This window comes from Scyliorhinus canicula, chromosome 13, assembly GCF_902713615.1.
Source record: "Scyliorhinus canicula chromosome 13, sScyCan1.1, whole genome shotgun sequence".
Lineage (NCBI taxonomy): Eukaryota > Metazoa > Chordata > Chondrichthyes > Carcharhiniformes > Scyliorhinidae > Scyliorhinus > Scyliorhinus canicula.
Window position 1 is genome coordinate 73,044,962 of NC_052158.1, and position 24,185 is coordinate 73,069,146.

A 24,185-nucleotide genomic window follows, 5' to 3' on the forward strand; every position below is an offset into this window, starting at 1 on the left:
ATTAACAGCTGCTCCCCTTGTTGAACACAGGTGTTAGGCCTGATAACGTTTTGACCATTATGGGAGTTTATGTCTTGTGAAGATTTTCCTTTGTGCACAGGTAACTGGTCCAGGCACCTCATCGCCATTGCCATTGTCACCTTGAAATTGCTGCAAGGCAGGAGGTGACTGGTTGAACCATGTGTTAGTTCAGCAATTCTCTATTTTTAACAGCATAGAAAAAAAGACTCTACAAAATATTCCAGTTGATGAATACACATATAATTTTCATCACATCTTGATCATGACAACATATTTAGACATATCTTGAGAATATGAAAAATGCTTGATAAATGTAAGCTTGATATTTCAACCATCCATCTTTATTTGATTTCAGTCGCTGCATATCTTGAATCTTGTATCGTTCCCCTTTGGATTTTCAAAATGCTAAATTAACTAGCGAGTCTTGCATCATTCGTTGGATCACACTGTGCATGACAGAAAACAGAACATGTTCAATAAATCCACCAAAAGTAAACCAAGTTCAAAGTACGAGTATTATTCTGACAGCTGATCAGAATGAGATTGCTTCGAATGGCAATGGCCCACAACATCCTGATTCCCCAGAGTCAAATTTAGGGGTACCCCCCATTTTGTGCTGGAAATTCCTCGAGGGAATTCCCACGTTTACCCAGCAATTGCCCAGGAGCACTAACTTCTTCTGGACAATTGCGCTACACTGGGAACGATCTGACCTAAGCAATTTTAATCGGTTAATCGGATGGTTCTGCCAGTTTTACCCTGATAGTTACTAATGAAGGGCCCGCCTTCTCAGCCTTTCACCTTGGTTGAGGTGTAGTGATCTTCAGGCTAAACCACCACCAGTCAGCTCTCCCCCTCAAAGGGGAAAGCAGCCATTGGTCATCTGGGACAATGGCGACTTTACCTTTACCTTTTACTCTGAAAGAGTTAGAAGGGAAAAAAATAGTTCGAACTGTGGAATAATTATTTGAAAACCCAGACCCAGCCTCACACAAGACACCCCACACACACAACCTCCCCAGAGGACCCATAACAATACCTTTACACCCAACCTGGTTGCCTCCCCCGCCTCCCACACCCACTTCCAGCGAAGACCTGACCTGAACCCTTCCCCTCCGAAGGATGGCCCAACCCCACCACCGCCATATGTCCTGGTCCACTCCTCCCTCCCTTTCCGGACTGACTCCCCTCCTGGACTGAGCCCCCATCATGGACTGACTCCCCCGCCCTTCCTTCTGGGCTGACACTCCTCAGTCCCGGACTGCCCCCCCCCCCCCTCCCAGACTGAACCCTCTCCCTCCCTCCCTACCTCCCTTACATCCTGAACAGAGGCCCTTCCTAAACTGAGCTCCATCCCAGACTGACCCCCTCCTTCCCTCCCCCACTGACCTCACACCTCTCCCTCTCAGCCAACCACCCCTCCCCCCACACCAGGTCCGATCCCCCCCCCCCCACACACACACCAGGTCCAAACCCCACCCCCCCCCCCAAGCCAGGTGCGACCCCACACCCATTGCCTAAATTCTATAACTTACCTGCTCCCTTAATTTGTCCCTTTCCCCACCCCACCTCCTTTACCCAACGACTGCAGTAAAAAGGGGCAGTGATTTACCTCAGTGCACCAGTTACCCCCTCGCTGATGCAGCCGGGGGTGTGCTGCTGTACCTAGTCTTAAGTGAGGAAGGTTGGGCGAGACAGGGGCTTCAGAATCCCAGTGAAGGTAAATCCGGCCATAGTGGCAATCTGCTGGAGATTACCACTCTGAGGAAGATACGGGCTATTGATTTCTGATCTGAAATGCTGAGTTACACAGGGATAATGGTATTCTGTGAGGGGCCACAATGGATATTTGCTGGTAATAACGCAGCCGAGAGCCATTATCAGATGCATTTATGCTACACTGACAAATATTTGCAATCAGACAAACTGAAGAGTGTAATTAATATCACAGCCACACTCCTCAACTATGTTCTTTATCCTTCTTTCTTGAAAAATGGATCTCTGGCTAAGATGGACTCAATCTATTGGTTGTCGTCTGGCACGACCATTCCATGCACATGTGCTGCCCTACCAGTTGAGATTCGCTATCGTAAAATGTATGGCAGATCAAACCTGTGATTATTTTTAGTATTTCTGCCTGGGCATGCTTAATGTGCTATGTATAATATGCTTCTCCATGGGACAATACCATTCCACTCTTGTCAAAGAATATGACTAAAGCGGAGCTCTGATGTTATTGGATTCCTGAATAATGCAATTAAATCCTTGTGCGATTGTGTATACTGTCTCAAGTCCTGTTGCGAAAGAAAACAATTGTAAGAAATGCGGCAAAAAATTGTGTGCTTCGACCATAATAAAAAGGATGGAATGACAACGTTAACTGCCTGGGCTATTTCTGAGATCATTTTCTTGTAGAGATGACACTTGCAAGGATCAGAGGTTTGTACATACAGAAGTCTGCATCTCCATTATGTGGCTTATTCAGTCCAATGTAGCCCAGTTCTAACAATTTACTCTGATCGTGATAAGTTGCTTGTTGGAAAATATGAAGGATGCTTCAACACCTCCATCAATTTGGATTGGAGAAAATATCACACTTTTGTACCACTTTGCACAATGTAAACTGGTCATATTTAATATTTAATTACAATGGAAAACAATTCACAGAAGCAAAAAAGAGTACATGGCACCATTTAATGTATACATTTGTCTTCAAGAGCTCTTGAAGTAATGAACCCTGGTGAGATATTTACAGAAATATATAATCTCCGGTACCTATAACCAACTTGACTAATGCCTGTTGTACACAGAGGTTTGCTGTATTACAATGATTCATTTCTTTTTAAAATTCAAGCAAATTCCATTAATTTGTCAAACAGAATGTTGAGAGTCTTCACAGCATTTTTTGAACAGGGCTAATGACTAGTAACTGCTAGCTTCCTGGTCATCAACGTTTTCTTCTAACCGTGGAATAATTGAAAATTACATGACAAATGCGGCATCTCTCACCATTTTAAACATGTCGCATCAACAGGAGACCCTCAGATACAATTTAAACTTGTAAAGCAGAAAGGGGCTACTGTCGTGAAGTTTCTGGGTTGCAGTTTGTACAGAACGAGAAGAAAAGATTAAGCACTGAAAATTTCAACAGCACAAAACCAAAGGCATGTTTTTCTATTTTCCATTACAGATATTGACAGTTGCAGAGGAAAATCTAGGAGCTTAATTCAAGGGGTTTTCCACAGAACTAAATTGATACACTCCCATCTCCACATCAGGGCTTAATCTGCACATCTGCCTTCCTCTCCAACTCAGAGGGGAAAGGGTACCTGACCTGTTTCCTGGAAAGGGGGGCATTATGATGTGTTAGGCATCTGAGAATACATTGCTCTGGTGAAGCATCATGTGATCTGTAGTGACGTTAGCAGAGTGTTTGCACGGGCTTCAGTTGTCCATTTAAGATTTTCCGAGCAATATTCTGAAATAAAACCTTTCATTCTGTTTGTAAGAATCCAGAGTGTGGATACCTCCATACCTTTTCTCTTTGCGGCAAACTCAAAGATATAACACTATGGAATTATTGGGCCGGATTCTCCGGTTGCCGACACTGAAATCGCATTCATCGATCGGCCGGAGAATCAAAGTTTATGACCAAATTGGGGGTGGTGCCGCTTTCATGATGCTCCGGCACCTCCAAAGCAGTGTGCCGTATCAACGGCCTCAGGACATTGCCTGAGGCCCACTCCCCGATGCTCTGCCCCCAACCGGCCTAGTTCCAGACGGAGTCGGTTGTGTTGGTTCATCCGACGGGAACTCAGCGTGACGTCAGTCCAGTGCCGCCACAGTCGGGGGAGGGCCGATCCGTGCGCAGGGGGGACTTTATCAGGGGCTGGGGGCACTGTTGGGGATTGGCCCAGGGAGTGTGAGCTGGCCAAAGGGGGGGACGAATTTGTGGGCCAGGTCCGCAAGCAGCCGGCACCATGTAGCATGGCGCGGCCACTGCATACACTGTGTGTATGCGCGGCCATGGACCCAGCAATTCTCTGGGCCGTATCGGCAGCTAGAGCCGGGTGCTCTACGCTGCCTTGATGCTAGCCCCTAGCGAAACGGAGCATAAGTGGCTGCTTTACGCCATTTTTTCTGTCGTAAAACGCCACTGTTCCCACACTGCCATGGGGACATAGCCTCAAAATCGGAGAATCCAGCTCCCTGTCCTTGGAGGGTGATGGTTAATCCTGTGTAAATAAGACGCTGAATACTTGTCTGCAACTGCAAGATGATTGGATCTATGGGATACTTAATAAGGTCACAGGAAGTCCCCACCTATTAATAATAAGGAACTTCAGTTCTTTATAACAGTTCTTAATAACAGTTACGTTATATACAACTCTGAGTAGATCCCTACTAGGTCTCTCACAGTCGGTGCCTTACTGGCCGACCTTGTATACATAGCTGAATGGAGTTCCCCCGCCTCTCTGCAAGGGAGTTCGTACTCGGCAAGAACCATGGGGAAGATCATCCTTCCCAACCTGTAAGCCGCATGCAGGATATGACAGGATAGTCATAAAATAGAATTTATACGTGATCGATGACTTCAAACCAGAGTTCATTCCAAAAGCAATAGGAACCGGCTAAAATAATTAGACACTTAAAAAATCTTATTGGGTTTGGCGGTGATAACTCATAGAGAATGTGAGAAAACTAGGAGTCTCATGATTCAATTAATTTATTCTGGAAAAATCAGCATTCCAGGAAAGCCAAACAAAGTACTCCTATAATGACTCAGTTCTTGGTGCTTCCAATCAAGCTTCAACTCGGGTTCAGACAAAACTCGAAACCAGTAAACTAATTACATTACCTTCTAGAAGATGTGACTGACGTAGTAAGATTCTTCAGAAAAATTACTTGCGAGAATAAAATGTTGGTCTTGTGCTTCAAATGTGATGCAATGGAAAGAAATAAATTACTTAATTGAAATCCTGTTCTTTTTTAAAAATTAAGATAGTATAGATTATGACATTTTCAAAGGATTCATGGAAAGAACTGGTTGCCCGTGTTGGTCACTAATGATTATTTCAATAAACAGAATTTACTTTAATTTTTAAGTCCTTCAGTTCATGCTGCAGTCCAGAAATATTAAGGGCTGATTCTCCATTTCTGAAACTATGGGATGGATTCTCCAATTCTGAGGCTATGTCCCCATGCCAGCGTGGGACCGGTGGAATTTTACGACCGAACATTTGTCATAAAACGGCCACCGATCCTCTGTTTGGCTGGGGGCTAGCAACTGAGCAGCGTAGAGCACCCGGCTCTAGCTGCCGATAGAGCCCGGAGAATTGGTGGGTCCGTGGCTGCGCACGGTGACAGCCTGCAGCGGCCGTATGCAGCCTGCAAAATTCGCGAGCCCTGGACCACACCCCAACAGTGCCCCCAGCCCCTTCCCGCAGATTGGCACTCCCCCAACTGTGGCGGCACTGAACTGAGTCCGCAGTCACCACACCGAGTTCCCGACAGGTGAGACCATGGAGACCCACACCGTCTGGAACTCAACTGGTCGGGGTGTGGTGGGGGGGGGGGAGGAGGTGTGGGGGGAGGGGGGGGGCCTCAGACAATGTCCCATGGCCTTTGTGAGGCGTACTCCTAAAGGGAGGGGGCATGAGCAAGTTATTGCTGAGTAACTGCAGCTTGATGGAACTGTGGATGATCACATGAGCAAAGGAAATCTGTATCATCCTCTCAAGATCCTGTAAAGCATCGGGGAACTCTTGGATGAGCTAAACAGCAGAACTAGGAGAGTTATTTAGATTTTTAGGTTCAAGTATTTATGCAATAGTGTTAAGTTGGTAGAACCTAATTTGTTTAAAGGCTTTTGTTTCAAATGCAAAGCCTTATGGTGCAATTCCTTTACTAAACTCGGTGTTCAAATTCCATTTTAAATCACATTTTGAGATCAGAACACTTGTTAATAACATTTAAAACTGCATTTTCAAGATTTGAAAAAGTTGCATTTAATCACATTGTGTGGCGTGTTTACAGCACCATGCGCAACACCTCAGATAATGAAGCAGTCCATGTCAAAATGCAGCAAGACCTGGACAAACTCCAGGCTTGGGCTGACAAATGGCAAGTTACATTTGTGCCAGGAAATGGCCATAACCACCACCTCTTGAAGTTCAATAGCATTACCATGGCTGGATCTCCCACAATCAACATCATGGGGTTACCATTGATCAGAAACTGAACTTGACTAGCCACGTTAATACTGTGTCTACCAGAGCAGGTCAAAGGATAGGAATCCTACAACTAGTAACGCACCTCCTGACCCCCCAAAGCCTCTCCACCATCTACAAGGCACAAATCAGAGTGAAATGGAATAGTCTCCACTTGCCTGGATCAATGTAGCTCCAACAACACTCAAGAAGCTTGACACAATCCAGGACAAAACAGCCCACTTGATTGCTCCCATATTCCACAGGCATTCAAACACTCCACCACTGACGGACAGTGGCAGCCATTTGCATCATCTGCAAGATGCATTGCAGTAATTCACCAAGGATCCTTAGATGACACTTTCTAAATCCATGGCCACTACCATCTAGAAGGACAAGAACAACAGATACCTAGGAACCCTACCACCTGGAGGTTCCACTCCAAGTAACTCACCACCTTGACTTGGAAATATATCGCCGTTCCTTCACTGTCGCTGGGGCAACATATTGGAACTCCCTCCCTAATAACACAGTGGGTTTACCTATACCTCAAGGACCGCAGCGGTTCAAGAAGACAACTCACCATCATCTTCTGAAGGGCAACTAGAGATCAGCAATAAACGCTGGCCTAACCAGCGGCACCCAAATCCTGGAAATGAATAATGAAAAATTAATCTCTGAAAGAATTTGCCTGAATTTTCCCATTGGATTTAATAATGACTATCTTGTACTTGTGACCCTGAGTTCTGATCTCTCCTGCAATTAGAAACACCTTCATTATGTTGACTCAATCAAAACCTTGCAGAATCTTTAAAACCTCTATCAGATCATCCCTTGGATTTTACTTTTCTACAGAAAAGAGCCATGCCTGATCATTTTAAATGATGCGCATAATCTCTCAGAATGGTATCATTCTCGTACAGTATCTGCCACCTTCTCCAATGCCTCTCTATCCTATTTAGAAAATGAAGTCCAGAATTATTCACAGTACTCCGAGTGTGACCTAACCAAAGTTTTCTCTCACTTTTCCATAAGGGGTGGGATTTTCCAGCTGCCCCCACCATGGTATATTTTCCAAGGGCTCGCCATTGGCCTTTGGTGGGATCTTCTGGTCTCGCGGATGTCTACCGGAGTTTGTGCTGGTGGGGAACGCGCCACGGGGGGGGTCGGCATCAACAGTTCTGAAGATCCCACTGGTGGGAAGGGCTGGGAAATTTCGACTAATGTTTCTGCTTTTTAGTTCTATCCTTATAGAAAATTAACCCAGGTGCTTTTTTTATTGCCGTATTAACTTGTATTGCTAATATTGCTAATTCTATGTACCTGTACCACTAGTTATCTCTGCTCCTCCACCCCAGTTAATAATAATAATTATCTTTATTAGTGTCACAAGAAGGCTTACATTGACACTGCAAGAAAGACTTATGAAAATCAAAATCTATTATTGTCATGGGAATGTCACTTTAAGAAATGTTTGTGTGCTCAAGTGGCTGCAGTAATGTCAGAGTGTGGGTGGAGCAGAGCTCTGACTCTGCTTTTTAGTTTCACTTTGAGGGAAAACTTGGATGTGTGTGTTTTTTAGTTTTGTTTTAGTTTTCTGTTTTTGTTTTAGATACCGCAGTCACAGCAAGATGTGTATGAATCTCTGCAAGCTTATGAATGTCCATTTGATGATTTCAACGTGGTAAATGTTCTCAGTAGTGAAGTTAAACCTGATGTATTTCTGTACAAAGAGTTCTTTTTGTTTTATGGATGTTAGAAGGAAAGTTTAAGGATTACTTAGAGTGTTGTATTCTTTTGGATTTGAATTGATGGTTGCTAAGATGTTCACTGTATGTCTTAAAAAGGTTAACTGAGTTCATAAATAAACATTGTTTTAATGTAAAAGTAGTTTAACTCTCTGTTCACATGGCAGCACAGTGGCACAGTGGTTAGCATTGCTGCCTACGGCGCTGAGGACCCGGGTTCGAATCCCGGCTCTGGGTCACTGTCCGTGAGGAGTTTGTACATTGTCTGCGTGGGTTTCACCCCCACAACCCAAAAAATGTGCAGGGTATGTGGATTGGCCATGCTAAATTGCCCCTTAATTGGAAAATATAATTGGGTGCTCTAAATTTATATTTAAAAAAACTTTTAAAAAAATACTCTCTGTTCACTACACCTGTAAGGTTAGCCCGTGTGCTCCCTATAACCACACGCTATTAAAAGTTGTGGGTCAGGTGTACTCCATGATACGCTTTGGGGTTCTCTAAACCCTGGCCCAGAACAATTATATCAACTCTGTTGTCTTTATTGTCCATTTCTGTTATTTCAAAGAATTCCATGGGGTTGGCCAATCTTCCATTCTGAAATTTGTGTTGTCTACATTTTGTTCAATATTCATATTTCACATGTTTTTCTATTATGTCGCTGTGGAAGGGTTCTATTATCTCTATGTCACTATTCCTTGAGCCACAAGGTTCTGGGTTCAAATCCCACCCCAGGGATTGGGCACAAAACAATCCCCCAAGGCTGACACCCCAGTGCTGAGGGAGAACTGCAATGTCAGCGGCGCATGTTTCAGATGAGATATTAAACAGAGGCTCAATGTGTCTGCTTGATGGATGTAAAAGGCCTGTCATTACTTTTGAAATGCAGGGATGTTATCTCCCCTGTCCTGCTTGCCCAATTTTGATCCCTCAATCAAAAACGTATCCTTTGCACAACAAGAAACCTCCAGTTTTTGATGCTGTAATCTGTCAGAGTTAATTGAGCAATCATCTGCACAGTTTTCAGTCAGTTTAGATTTCAAGAAGAATGGGCACACAAAATCTTTTTCCAATATCCCAGGAGGAATCCTGCACCACACTGTTACTTTGATACAACACAAGTCCATTTGCCTCCTTGTGTCTGTGCAGACTCTTTGGTAGATTGATCCATCAGACAAACTCCCTTGCTCTTTTCTCATAGCCCTGAATATTTTCCCTTAATATTCATTCGATTCCCTTCGGAAAGTATTGAATCTGCTACAACTGCCCTCTTAGGCAATTCATTCCAGATCATCATGATGTCATGCCCCAGTATATTTTGAACAGATTCATTTTTATATTTTAGAAAGCTGCAAAATACTACAAAAAGATGGCCACTTGAGGATCATTTAGCTTAAAAATAAGCCTTCAGACTGATGTTGACTCAATGCCTTCTCCTGAAACTAATTCAAAACGTAATTTCAAATTGAATAGAACATTCAAATACAAAGACACTGCCTGTCTCATTCTATCAAGGTGTGAAAGCCACAGCATAGGGCATAGCATTTACCTCACCAACCGGCTTATTTTAAAAGGATTTTGGGTTGAAAAAATGTCACATGATGAGACAGCTATGTTTTATATGCTCTTGAAATAAAAAAAGCCTTTCTGCAGACAAAGGTCCACCAGAAAGCCAGTGAATCAGCTGTGAGGTATCTAAGCAGTCATGGTAATAAACAACAATGCCTTGATAATGGGAGCAAATTCGAGTTCATCTGAGAACCAACCTCATTAAAACAAATTAAACCAAAGACGCCTCGCAGCTTACCAGGAATCGTTGGCTTCACAAGATCTTCACCTGCTCAACTCTTCAAAGAAATTACAGGCCTGGCACAAAAGAGACTGAGACAATCATAAATTGGAATTATATTGCTTTACCTTAATCTGCAACTAATCTTGGTGTGTGTGATCATGTGAGCGTTGACTAAGTGCGACATTGCATTTTAAAATTAAGGAATATGTGTGATAACAAATAACCTCCAATTGTTTTTAAACATGCAAGAAGCTTGCTGCTGGAAATAATGTAATTGGATCAATTACTTTTATGAGTAAGAAAACACATACTTTTTTACATGCAAACAAATTGATCATGGGAAATAAAATGGAACACACAAATTCTGCCCGTGACAATAATTTATGGTGTTTAAAAAATAATGTTTCCTCAAATTGTCGCTGGCTCTTTTGCTGATCACCTTAAAGTCTGTGTCCGCTGATTATTGACCCATAAGACCACAAGAAATAGGAACAGGAGGCTGTTCAGCCCCTCAATCTTGCTCTGCCATTCAACAGGATCATGGCTGATCCAACATTCCTAAGTCAACTTTCCTGCCCTTTCCCCATAACCCTTGATTCCATCTGCCATTGCGAGACAGTTTCTCCTTAATTACACTCTCAAAATTCCTCGTGATTTTGCACATCCCTATTAAATCTCTTTGTTACTGTCTCTGCTCTAACAAGATTGCCACATGCCGAAGTCTAACAGTGCCTAAAAGTCAAGGAGAACAGCAATCCTTTCAATCACCCTTTTGTTTGGAAATGAAAAGAGGATGGGATGATTACATATTTTTACTTGGTTTAACCAAAGGAAAATGAATAGTTTCTGGTTCAGACACAGAGTTAATGTGGTATTGTAGTTGACAGAAAATGATGATTTCACACTTTCAAACCTTATAAATGGATGTGATATCGAATGATATGAGAGGTATATTATTTCAACTGTCTTATTTGTGCTGTTTGTGTTTTTTCTGCAAATTTCAAATGAATTAGTTTAAATCAGTTGAATTATATAATGTGGAAATATGTCAGTTCCTTGGTACTGGTTGTTTGTTTTCTACCCTCACCGCATTCTAACTGTGTATTTATGTGTAAACTGCTGTGTTGTGGAATGTGGATTGATGTATAAAGCAGCACTTCAGTCACATTACATTACATGTCAGAGTGTTCATTTGTGCCCATGTTGAAATGATATGTTTTCCTTCCACCAGGAAATATTACTGTCATACGGAGTAAGTGAATTTACTGGATAAAATTATAGCATTGTAAACCCCTGTCGTGTCTTTTGGTTTAATTATATTATTTCAACTTTGCTGATTTGATTCGTTATTCAGCAGGAATTTGGAACTCATGGTTTATGTTCTTTGTGTGTATTTTACCAAGGGCAAAGGTGATCCAAAATCAGCAGGATATAGTGATAACAAGTACACAAGTTTCTATTTACCTGCTACGAAGAGCATGAATCCAGGTTATGCAATTATGCCAGGAACAAATAAAAGCGTGAATATTTCCACATGCACATCTTCACCTCACCCCAATTTTCAATATGTAAAATGTCTGTTGAGTGATGATGCACTTTATCCGTTGGCCTGAATTGTATATGGGCATCAGATCCCCGATGTGGGGTGAAGTGTTAACCCCATCGTCGGCACTTGTGGGAGCAGGGTTGAGCTGGGTGAAGTTTTCTTTCAACCACATGCGGCCTCTTCATTGTCCACCCCCTTGATCTGCTGCCTAGTGGGCAAACTTCTGATGTTGCTAGTCCAATCAGTCCATTGGCAGCTGCGAAGCCTTAGCAGTACAACCAAGAGAGATGGTCCCTGCTGAAGCAGGCAAGAGGCCTGGGCTGATCGTGGTGACCAACCTTGTCTGCAGCCCTAGCTTTGGACCACAGAACTTCCATCTCTGATGGGTCTCTGGCTCTGACAGCTGACACGTTGATGCGGTGCCATAGCAATGCTGCCTCCCTGAACCATGCAGCCTTTCCAGCACTGAGCATGGGGGAGTGGTCAAAATGCCTGGCTCCATAAAATAGCCCATAATAAGGCCTTAAGGGATGTAAATTGGCTGCAGTCTCCCTCCCTCACCCTATTCATCCAGTCTTGGAGCCTGAGAAAATACCCCACCCAGGAGAACTATGTTGGCAAGCTGCCCTGTGTGTCCAAAGAAGTGCAGGTGAGGTTGAATGGGCATGCTAAGTTGCCCCTTATTTTCCAAAGATGTGTAGATAAGGTGGGGCTCAGAGGATAGAGCGGGGGTAGGGCTAGTTCAGGTGCTCTTTTACAGGGTTGGTGCAGACCCGGTGAGCCGAATGCCCTCTTAGTGCACTGTAGGGATTCTATGGTTCTATGATTCTATGGTTCCCCATTCTTGTTCCACCATTTGTGGGCCAGTGACATTCTGTCCATTTTGCTGGAACCTAAAGTAGTTTTACGATCCCAGTTGATGTTATAACTAAATGGGAAGAATCCAGAATTAACCCTGGCTGAAAAACCCCACGGTGGAATTATCCGTTCCTGAGACTAAGTGTTGACGCCGGGACAGGATTTGCGTACAGGATCCACAACAGCAAAACAGGACCGATTCAGCAACTGTGGAGGGGTTAGCATCGGCACCACATGGAACACAATCGATTCCAATTAGAAACAGTGCACAATTTTCCGGGTCAGTGATTGACACTTGGGAGGTTGACAAGCCGTGGCTCACTTCACTGCCCACACACACTCACCCAGCCAAGAAGAAGGCACTGGTTGCGCTGGAGCACACCCTTCCCACTGATGGGTCGGCTGGAGCCAGAGGGCAGCTCGGCGGGTGCCCTGGAGGGGGACACATACGATCTGTAACCTTAAGTTCACAGTGGGCAGTCAGTGTCATGCGCAACTGCATGGTTGCCTTGCAGGCCGTGGCAACAGTGCTCTGTGCCCATCTGCGCCGACCCCACGGTCCACCTCCCGGCCACTCCCCAGTACTCCCCATGGCCCTGGCAGTAGCCCCCACCTCCCCCTCAGCCAGCGGCACAACTGTCAGCAAACTACGGCGATGTTGGACATTTTCCATACCCCCTCCCCTTCCATCAGCAGGTGCCTGTTTCACAATTTTTAAAAGTTCAAGTGAACCTCGCCTCAGAAATCACCCCAGTGAAGGTAAAGTATTGTGGAGGCCTCGGAGAATACCAGGCCTTGCCCGCTAATGATAAGCTGATGCCATTTCCTTCATATACGGAGTGGAATGCATTGACGCCGCTGTTGAGGCACCGGAATATTTGGATTTGGGGTGAACTCAACCACGTTTCCCAATTCCGGTGTCGGCCGACGGAGAATCCCATCCCATAACTTTTATTTTTCTTTATTAAAAAGTGAAGAACAAGGTCGCAGGACTGCTAATTAGCTTTAATAACAAGAAGAAGCATTTATTGAACATGAAAAGTTGGATTATCGCACAATATGCCTTTACTCCGCCCCTTAGTTAACAAATACACACAGATTTAAAGGTTAACATGGATTACAAAGTACAACTTAAGCTACAATGGTCTCATTAACACAAAATGTCCCTTTTAAGCACACAAGGTAACTGTGGCCAAGTAAATGTTCCGCTCTGAACCCAAGTTAGTATCTGTGGTTCTCTCTTCAGAATCCCGCAGATGATTGTCACATGAGAGTTTCCAAACTCCACTTCCAAAACATGCATTGAATTCTTCTCTCAAAATAAAACTTTCTCTTGGCGATTTGCATTCTGAAATACAATCCAGGGCCGGGATGCTCCCCTATCCGGCAGGGCGGGGGGTCCCAGCGGGATGGAGTGGCGTGAATCATTCCGGCGTCAGGTCTCCCCAAAGGTGCGGATTTCTCCGCACCTTTGGGGGCAAAGCCATAACCTTGAGGGGCTAGGCAACGCTCCGGAGTGGATGGCGCCCCACCGGCCGGTGGGAAAGGCCTTTGGCACCATGCTAGCCGGGGCTGAAGGGACTTCCGACGCATGCTCCGGAGCATCAGCGGTTGAAGTGAAGCGCCATCGTGAAGGTTATGGCCAACGCGGAAGGAAAAGAGTGCCACGACGGCACAGGCCTGCCCGCCGATCGGTGGGCCCTGATCGCGGGCCAGGCCACCGTGGGGGCACCCCCCTGGGGCCAGATCGACCTCGGAGCCTGCCCCCGCCGCCAGTCCCACCGGTAAGGGAGGTGTTTTATTCCCGCCGGTGGGAGCAGCATGACAACAGCGGGACTTCAGCCATTGCGGGCCCGAGAATCACCGAGGGGAGCCCGCCGATAGGCGCGGTGCGATTCCCGCCCCCGCCGAATCTCTGGCGCCGGAGACTTCGGGAGACGGCGGGGGCGGAATTCACGCCGTCCCCCCGCCGATTCTTGACCCGGCGGGGGGGTCGGAGAATCCAGCCCCAGGTTTTACAATGACACTTTCAAACAAACCTTCCACTCCACTTTTAACAGCGAATCCAGTCCAGGATTTCACACCGACCCCTTTTTGAATTTCTTTCCCTTAACTCCAGACTTCTTGGACAGTCTTTCTGTCCCATTTCCCTAGTCATCTGGATTGCATTGTGTTCTTTAGGGAGACTGCCTCTTTGCTGTTCCCATCCAATCCAGTGTTTTTTCTGACAGAGATAAGAGATGTTCACTCCCTGAGATCCTGGGCGGGATTCTCCAAAATGGGGCTATGTCCTAATGGGCGTGAAAAAGCGCGCAAATCACTCTGGACTTACCTGGAGAAAGTCCAGTGTGATTCTCCGATTTGCAGGGGGCTATCAGGGCCCCGGAGTAGTCCTCGCAGCTCCGGCTGCCAATACGGGGCCCTGCACTTCCGGTCGGGGATCTGCATATGCGCACAGCAGCGACCTGCATCAGCCGCTCTGTGAGACATGGCCAATCCACACCGCGGACCGGCACCAAGAAGATAGCCCCCCCCCAGATCGCGCACGCCCGCAGATCAGTGGCCCCCAATCAGTAGCCTGGCCATCCTGGAAGCCCTCCCCACCCCGTGAATGATCCCCCCGCCCTCCCACCAGGGCGGCCACGGACTGAGTCTACAGTCGCCACGCCGAGTTCCCGCCGGGTGGAATCATGAGAGAACCAAGCCGGCGGGAACTCGGCCAACTGCACTCGGTGAATCGCCGCGGGGACCTCTTTCAATGGCCCCCTCTTTCAACCGGCGCTGCGTCGACCACACGCGCCCAATTGCCGTTGATTCTCTGGGGAGCGGCATCGGACCCGATCTCGGGTTTAATGCTCATTCTCCAGCCCGCGCCGATCACGATTTCGGCAGGGAGGCTCAGAGAATCCTGCCCCAGTCGCCAGCTCCTCTCAAATTACCAGAACTAAAACTTCAAAGCTTTTTACCTTCCATGGACCTCCTGTTGCTAAGCATCCGCCACATGCTTATGCCTTTTATTTGTTTTTCACACTGTTGCCCTCTAAACACAGTAGTCACACAATTGGAACTTAACCAACCCCCACACATATAAACATCTTTGCCCACCATGAATCTAACTATCTATAGATTTTGCCCTTCCAGGCACAGAAACATTAAATTAAACACTCTTGTTTCTAATGTTTACTAAAGAAATATAAATCTCTTAAAACTACCTTTGTTTTCCTAATACTAGATACTTGTTTATACAGGTAAAAAATGATTGACCCACAGTTCCTACTAAGCATCACAATTCCTGCAGAACTGGTTTAAACCACTTGCACATGAACACTAACGCTAAAATAGAGCCACCCTAATAGCACTGTGAGCATAAATGGATGCAGTGGTAGTGACAGAACAAACCAGCTATCTTATTCATTGACTGGAAAACTTTCCTGTTTCAGCAAATAACTTCATATGGTGACAGTGCTGGTGATTTCAGTAAGCGCACTCAGACGGATGTGGACCTGTCAAGGAAGAGGAATTTATAAAGATGCAGATTTAGGGAATTGACCAAAGAATCAAGGCTGCTACGACCTGGCTATAGATGGATGATTGGTTGATAGCTATCAAATCCCAGCTGGGTAGAAACCAGCGATTTAAAATTGAGCACTGATTTGGACCACTATACTGGTGACAAGGCAGTGCTGAACAGACTTGCCCTCAGGACCTGACTGGAGCTCTGCACATAGTTTGCGAAAAGACTGCTCATTGATGCAGCATTTAAAAAGATCAGACTGGGTCAGAAAGCATGCCCAAAGCTTGTATCACCTCATTTGCCTTTACTAACCTTTTCTTCCTCCTTACGCTAAAAACAATTTTATTTTCCTGTTGTTTCTTCTCAATGCATCTCTTTTTAAAAAATTTTGGTTCACTCTGCAACAAAGGTAACCTCCAGCTGGTGCTAATTGGTCAAATCATTTACACCGATCAAAAGGATGGGGTAAATTTCCCCTCCCTCCCCCCCCATCGCAGGAATTGGTGAGGGAGGAATGGAAAATTTAACAGACCACTTAAAGGTCCATTAACCTTGGGCTGTAATTTAGGGTCTCGGGGCTGGCGCAGCTGGAAAATTCCGCCCAATGAGCTTGGTAGCATAATTTTCAGCCATCCCTGGGTTACTGACACAGACATTAGATGAAAAGCTGGTGGTAATTCCATCTCCTGTTACAGGTGGGCGGTTGTCAAGTTTGAACATGCTAGAGCAGATGCAAAATATTGCGGATTGCTAAAAATATTAAATAAAAATAGAAAATGCTGGAAAAACCCAGCAGGTCTGGCAGTGTCTGTGGAGACAGAATCAGGGCGGCATGGTGGCACGATGGTTAGCACCACTGCCTCACAACGCCAGGGACCCGGTTCAATTCCGGCCTTGGGTGACTGTGTGGATTTTGCACATTGTTCCCCTCTCGGCGTGGGTTTCATCGGGTGCTCCGGTTTTCTGCAATTCATATCAATAAAGTAAAATGAACTACTTTCTGCCCATGGTAAATAACCTCCAAATTCCCAGTGAAAATAATTCCAATTCCATTTTTTTTGTCTGGGATTGTCTTTCAGAGAGGACATAGACAGGAAATTCGGAAAATTCATAAAAGAATTAAACTTGATGGACCACCAGGCATCAACTTAGGTGTAGGATCTCACAAAAGCATGACTTGCCCAGGCCTCCTCTGAGGCATTGTGCCAAAATTGTGAGAGCTGTCCCACAGACTAGTCCAGCAACAAGTCATACTTACCGAACCATACTCTCCACTCGATATCCCAAACTCCTCTATATTGATCCGTGGATATATCCCACCGGCAGGAAAGACCCTCCAGAAGCGATGGCACAATGGTATCCAGTTAGAATCAATAATTCCAGGAGTCCTCAGTATTGACATGGTCAAAGCAATCTGCTGATTATAACTGATCACCCTGCCCCCTTCAGGTGTGAATCAGTATTCCACTTAGAAGACGCAGTGAGAATAACAAGGGCATCAAATGTACTCTAGGTTGAGGAATTCCATATCCATCACTAACAGTTGCTCAGTAGCACCATTACTGATTGAGCTGACTGAGTCCTGAAGGAGCTAGCTGCCAAACTACAACAGCATCTATCTATCAAGGAGCTGGTTCAGAACAGTAGGCTAAACAGCTGGCTTGTAATGCACAACAAGGCCAGCAGCGCCAAGTGACTCCAGACCCACAGCAATGTGGTTGACTCATAACTACCCTCTGAAATGGCTTAGCTCAGATCAACGGCAATTAAAGCATGGGTAATTGCCTTGCCATTGGCATCCACATCCCAGGAAAGAATTATGAGTACTAGTACCGTTAATAAAGATTTGTGAGGGCAGCACGGTGGCACAGTGGTTAGCATTGCTGCCTACGGCGCTGAGGACCCGGGTTCGAATCCCGACCCTGGATCACTGTCCGTGTGGAGTTTGCACATTCTCCCCGTATCTGCGTGGGTTTCACCCCCACAACCCAAAGATGTGCAGGGTAGGTGGATTGGCCGTGATAAATTGCCCCTTAATTGGAAAAAATAATTGGGTACTCTAAATTTATAAAAAAAGTAAAAAATAAAGATTTGTGTTTGGGATATTGTGGGAGCTATTCAGCCGAGGGAGCATTGGTAGTTTATAATGAAATACAGAATGTTGGCGATATGAAGCTGCCGAATGGTTTTCATAACAAATGAAGAGAGTCACTGGTAAGCTTTTAGGCTCCCAAAGAGTCATGAAATGGGTCGAAATCGATAGACATGTTTAAAGCTAAGCTTTGCTTTGATGTCAAGTCAGAATTCTGAAGAAGTTTTACATACACAGACATCAACATGTCGAGAAACAGAAAGATAAGAGATTGATAGATTTTTAAAATGCTATTCAGTTAGTCTTGGCTGTTCTGAAATCTGCGAGAGGGTGACACAAACTGAATTTGATTGACAATATCTAGTTTTGGAATGTGGAGAGTCTGGAAGACATGGTTAGTTTTTTTTTTGCTTTGTCGGATAAAGTTGTCCTTAGTTCTCCACGCAACGGGCGTTACTCATAAGTATCTTGCAATAGCCATGCTTGGGTCAAAAATCAATGAAGGAGTCGAAACTAATGGACATTGTCATATGAGTCTCTGATGATTAATTGAATGCCTCATTGCACAATTGTAAGGTGGATTTTGGCAGGGCAGTAAAATCTTGTCAATGAACCATCCTGTCCACATTGGGAAGAAAGGGTATAAAGATCACTGAAAAAGATGATTCAATGCTTAAGACAGGGCAGCTTAATCAGCTGCCGGAAGATACGATTGGCAGGGGGTTGAATTCTCGATGGGTGATCATATGGATAATTTATTGTAATGTATTTGTGACTAATGGTTGTAGTGTATTGGTTAAACCCAGTAATTATGCTCATGCTTAATTTGAGTTTTTTGAGCACGGTTGCGGTATTGTTTGTGATCCTCATCTTGGACAGTAGAAAAATCTGCCAAGGGTAGAAAGTGATGTCTGACGACATACCGCTTCATCTGGGGTATGGCATTTTGGTGGCTTGCTGGCAACCTAAAATCCTGAATGGGCACTTTTCCTAATAGCAGTTGCTTATGGCCGATAAAAGAATATCCTCAGCGATTTGAAATTTTCAAACAGCATGGGATTTGACTGCGCATTCTCTGGATCACTAGACCAGCAACACATCAATTTTGATGGTCAGTCGTGTATGAATGTAGCTCTCCCATCCCACAGAGTTACTCACCTCCTCCATTTTCCCTCTTTTCTTTGCAGGGTAGTGTCTGCTATATCCTTGGGAATTTCCTCCTTCCTGCAAGGCCCAGACTACCGTTTGCAACCAGGCTGGCTTTTTCATGATGAAACCTCTGCCAACTGGTTCTCTCAGTCCAATTAATCTGCTCTGTAACTGAATCAATAAGCAATAGCCTCATTGGAATTTTATTTTCACTAAGTCAAACTGGCATTTCTGTTGGATCTGCCAGGACAGTTTTATTTCATCAACAGATGGGCTAGCAGCAGAAAAAAAGACTCTACATCTGATCATTTTGGAAATGAAATCCTCCATTGATCTACAGGGGCAATTGCACAGAGAATAGAACAAGGAACAAAGAACAAAGAAAAGTACAGCTCAGGAACAGCCCCTTCAGCCCTCCAAGCCCGTGCTGTCTATGCTGCCCAACTAAACTACAATCTTCTACACTTCCTAGGTCTGTATCCCTCTATTCCCATCCTATTCATGTATTTGTCAAGATGCCCCTTAAATGTCACTATCAACCCTGCTTCCACCACCTCCTCCGGCACCGGGTTCCAGGCACCCACTACCCTCTGTGTAAAGAACTTGCCTCGTACATCAACTCTAAACCTTGCCCCTCGCGCCTTAAACCTATGCCCCCTAGTAATTGACCCCTCTACCCTGGGCAAAAGCCTCTGACTATCCATTCTGTCTATGCCCCTCATAATTTTGTGGACCTCTATCAGGTCGCCCGTCAACTTTCGTTGTTCCAGTGAAAACATAGCTAATGCCCTCCATACCAGGCAACATCCTGGTAAATCTCTTCTGCACCCTCTCTAAAGCCTCCACATCCTTCTGGTAGTGTGGCGATCAGAATTGAACATTATACTCCAAGTGTAGCCTAACTAAGGTTCAATACAGCTGCAACATGACTTGCCAATTCTTATACTCAATGCCCTGGCCAATGAAGGCAAGCATGCCGTATGTGGCGCTAACAATTATACTCAAAGCCGAGAGACTAGTACAATAGAGGCTTTATTGCTGTACGATGTTGTCCCTCCATCCGCAACTGTAGACTGAGGGTCTGAGCAGCTCTCATACATTTATACACAAGCTCCCTGTGGGCGGAGCTAGCCGGCAGGGGCTGACCGGAGGAACCTGTATTACAGGTACAGGCATACATCCCCCTACTGCAGTACACATAACTACAGTGGTTATCTCACCACATTCACCCCCTGTAAAAAATGAGTCCGGCGGGGGTGACATGTAACTCTAATACAAAGGATGCTATTTACAAGAGGGTCCAACAAGGAAAATCAAGAGTCCATCCGGTTAGCAGGTTACAGGTTGAGCCGAATCGGTGGTCGGACGTTCCGCTGTGATCGGCGTAGCTGTGGTGGTGACGTCGGCACAGGCGGTGATGGTGCAGGTGCTGGCGGTGTTGGTGCTGGCTGCTGGCGGGATGACTCCGAGAGCAAGCCGAAATCTTCCATGTCCTCCAGGGTGGGCAGGGGGATGAGGGATGGACCTGATGGGGACGAATAGGGGGGCGCTGGGGTTGGCGCAGGAAGGGGTGTGGGCATGGGATCGGCACCTGAGGGAGCCAGGTCCCGGAGCGAGACTGTGTCCTGGCGGCCGTCGGGGAACTCCACGTAGGCATACTGAGGGTTGGCGTGGAGAAGGTGTACTTTGTCCACCAGGGGTTCCGGCTTGTGGTGCCGTACATGCCTACGGAGAAGGACTGGGCCCGGAGTCGTGAGCCAAGTCGGGAGCGACACTCCGGATGTGGACTTCCTAGGGAAGGCAAAAACACGTTCATGGGGTGTATTGTTAGTTGCGGTGCACAGTAGCGACCGAATGGAATGGAGCGCGTCAGGGAGGACCTGCTGCCAGCGAGCGGCTGGGAGGTTCCTGGACCGTAGGGCCAGCTGGACGGCCCTCCATACCGTCCCGTTCTCCCTCTCTACCTGCCCGTTTCCCCGGGGGTTGTAGCTGGTCGTCCTGCTGGAGGCGATACCCCTGCTGAGCAGGAACTGACGCAGCTCATCGCTCATGAATGAGGATCCCCTGTCACTGTGGATATAGTCGGGGAAACCGAACAGGGCGAAAATGGAATCCAGGGCCTTGATGACGGTGGCAGACGTCATATCTGGGCATGGGATGGCAAAGGGGAACCTAGAAAATTCATCGACCACACTAAGGATGTAGGTGTTGCGGTCGGTAGAGGGAAGGGGCCCTTTGAAGTCCACGCTGAGGCGTTCAAAGGGGCGGGATGCTTTCACCAGGCGCGCGCGATCTGGCCGGTAGAAGTGCGGCTTGCACTCCGCACAGATCTGGCAGTCTCTGGTGACTGTCCGTACTTCCTCGACGGAGTAGGGCAGATTGCGGGCTTTGATCAGATGGTACAAGCGGGTGACCCCCGGATGGCAAAGGCTGTCGTGCAAGGCACGGAGCTGGTTCACTTGTGCACTGGCACATGTACCTCGGGAGAGGGCGTCTGGGGGCTCGTTGAGTTTGCCGGGGCGATACAAGATCTCGTAGTTAAAGGTGGAGAGCTCGATTCTCCACCGCAAGATTTTGTCATTCTTGATCTTGCCCCGCTGCGTGTTGTTGAACATGAAGGCTACCGACCGTTGGTCAGTGAGGAGAGTGAATCTCCTGCCGGCCAGGTAATGCCTCCAGTGCCGCACCGCTTCAACGATTGCCTGGGCTTCCTTTTCGACAGAGGAATGCCGAATTTCGGAGGCGTGGAGGGTGCGTGAAAAGAATGCCACGGGTCTGCCGGCCTGATTCAGCGTAGCGGCAAGGGCAACATCTGAAGCGTCGCTCTCTACTTGGAAAGGCAGAGTCTCGTCTACGGCGTGCATCCCCGCCCTGGCTATGTCAGATCGAATGCAGGCGAAGGCCTGTTGTGCCTCGGCCGAGAGGGAAAATGTGTGGACTGGATAAGTGGCCGGGCCTTGTCTGCGTATTGCGGGACCCACTGGGCGTAATAAGAGAAAAACCCAAGGCAGCGTTTGAGGGCCTTGGGGCAGTGGGGAATTGGGAGCTCCATGAGGGGGCGCATGCGGTCGGGATCGGGCCCCAGTAGTCCGTTTTGGACTACGTAGCCAAGGATGGCTAAGCGGTCTGTGCGGAACACGCATTTCTCCTTGTTGTACGTGAGATTAAGGAGAGATGCGGTGTGGAGGAATTTATAAAGGTTGGCATCATGGTCCTGCTGGTCATGGCCGCAGATGGTGACATTGTCGAGGTACGGGAAGGTGGCCTGCAATCCGTACCGGTCAACCATTCGGTCCATTTCTCGCTGAAAGACCGAGACCCCATTCGTGACGCCGAAGGGAACCCTCATAAATTGGTACAGACGACCGTCCGCCTCAAAGGCAGTGTAGGGACGGTCCGATTTACGGATGGGGAGCTGGTGGTAGGCGGATTTCAGGTCAATAGTAGAGAAGACCCGGTACTGTGCAATCTGATTGACCATATCAGAAATGCGGGGGAGGGGGTACGCGTCGAGCTGCGTGTACCGGTTGATGGTCTGGCTGTAGTCCACGACCATCCTGTGCTTCTCCCCGGTCTTAACCACTACCACCTGGGCTCTCCAAGGGCTGTTGCTGGCCTCGATGATACCCTCCCGAAGCAGCCGCTGGACTTCGGACCTGATGAAGGCCTTGTCCTGGGTGCTGTACCGTCTGCTCCTGGTGGCGACGGGCTTGCAATCCACAGTCAGATTGGCAAAGAGGGAGGGGGGCTCGACCTTGAGGGTCGCGAGGCCGCAAACGGTGAGGGGAGGTAGGGGTCCACCGAATTTGAGGGTGAGGCTCTGGAGATTGCACTGGAAATCCAGGCCTAGTAGGAGTGAAGTGCAGAGGTCGGGGAGAATGTACAGACGGAAACGGTCGAATTCCACACCCTGTACAGTGAGTTTAACCAGGCAGAAACCCCGGATTGGGACAGAGTGGGAACCGGAGGCAAGGGAGATCTGCCGGTCGGCGGGATGGATCGCAAGGGAATAGCGCCTTACCGTGTCCGGGTGGACGAAGCTCTCGGTGCTCCCGGAGTCGATGAGGCAGGAGGTCACATGGCCGTTGACCAGCACCGATGTGGAAGAGGGTGCCAGGTTGCGAGGACGGGACTGGTCGAGCGTAACGGAGGCGAGCAGTGGTTGGTCGGCGGTTGAGTCAGATGAGTCCGACGAAGAGCGGTAGCGACCCGTGTCCCGTGATGGCGGCCCCTGGAGACGAGATGGCGGCATCCGCAGTACCTGTGGGTAAAATGGCGGCGTCCATGGAGCGCACGTTATGGGGTCGGAACAAAATGGCGGCGCCCATGGAACGCACATGACTGTGGTGGATGAAGATGGCGGCGCCCATGGGGCGCACGTGGCGGGGGCGGCAAAAGATGGCGGCGCCCACTGATTGCACGTGGGGTCGGGGGAAGCGGACGGCGGGGCCCATTGAGGGAGCGGCTGAGGCGTGGGGACCGGCGGCGCGATAGCGGCGACCGTCCGGGACTTGACACACCGCTGCAAAGTGGCCTTCCTTTCCACAAGCTTTGCAGGTCGCTGTGCGGGCCAGGCAGCGTTGGCGAGGGTGCTTCTGTTGGCCGCAGAAGTAACAGTGGGGACCCCCAGGGGGTGCGGTGCGGCGGGCAGCGCAGGCATAGTGCGCGGGGGCGGCTGCTGGGGGGGCCGTTTGCGGGGTCCACGAGGGGTGGGACGGATGGGCCTGGGGAGCCGTTTGCGGGGTCCACGAGGGGTAGGACGGGTGGGCCGAGTGGCTAGCGGAGTAAGTGTGCGCACTACGGGAGGCGGCCGTCATGGAGAGCGCCAGGGCCTTTGCGGCCGCGAGGTCGGGGGCGACCCCTTCCAGCAGTCGTTGCCGGATGGGGTCCGATGCAATGCCTGTAACGAAGGCATCGCGCATGAGTAAATCCGAATGTTCCGCGGCTGTGAGGGCCCGGCAGTCGCAGTCTCGTACCAGAGGTATAAGGGCCCTCCAGAAGTCCTCAATTGACTCACCCGGCTGCTGGACGCGAGTAGAAAGTTGATGCCTCGCAAACAGGGTGTTCGTCGATGGTGCATAATTCTCCTTGAGCAGTTCCATAGCTGCGGTGTAGTCGGTCGCATCTCGAATGAGCGGAAAGACGCTGGAGCTAAGTCTGGAGTACAGGAGTTGCTTTTTCTGAGCCTCCGTCGGGGGAGGGTGTGCTGAAGAGATGTAGGCCTCGAAGACTGCGAGCCAGTGATCAAAGTCTTTT

At 47.6% G+C, this 24,185-nt stretch overlaps 1 protein-coding gene across 1 annotated transcript in view; it reads right to left on the reverse strand.

Moving 5' to 3' along the window:
• Positions 1-22,635, reverse strand: part of LOC119975614 — a gene marked incomplete at its 5' end in the record, with an annotated part of 85,953 nt that extends 63,318 nt beyond the window's left edge. The window contains 3 exon segments of the mRNA XM_038815404.1: positions 18,939-19,100; positions 20,531-21,867; positions 21,870-22,635. Of these exon segments, the coding sequence (XP_038671332.1) occupies positions 18,939-19,100; positions 20,531-21,867; positions 21,870-22,635 (2,265 nt within the window).
• Between the last annotated feature and the right edge of the window lie 1,550 nt (positions 22,636-24,185).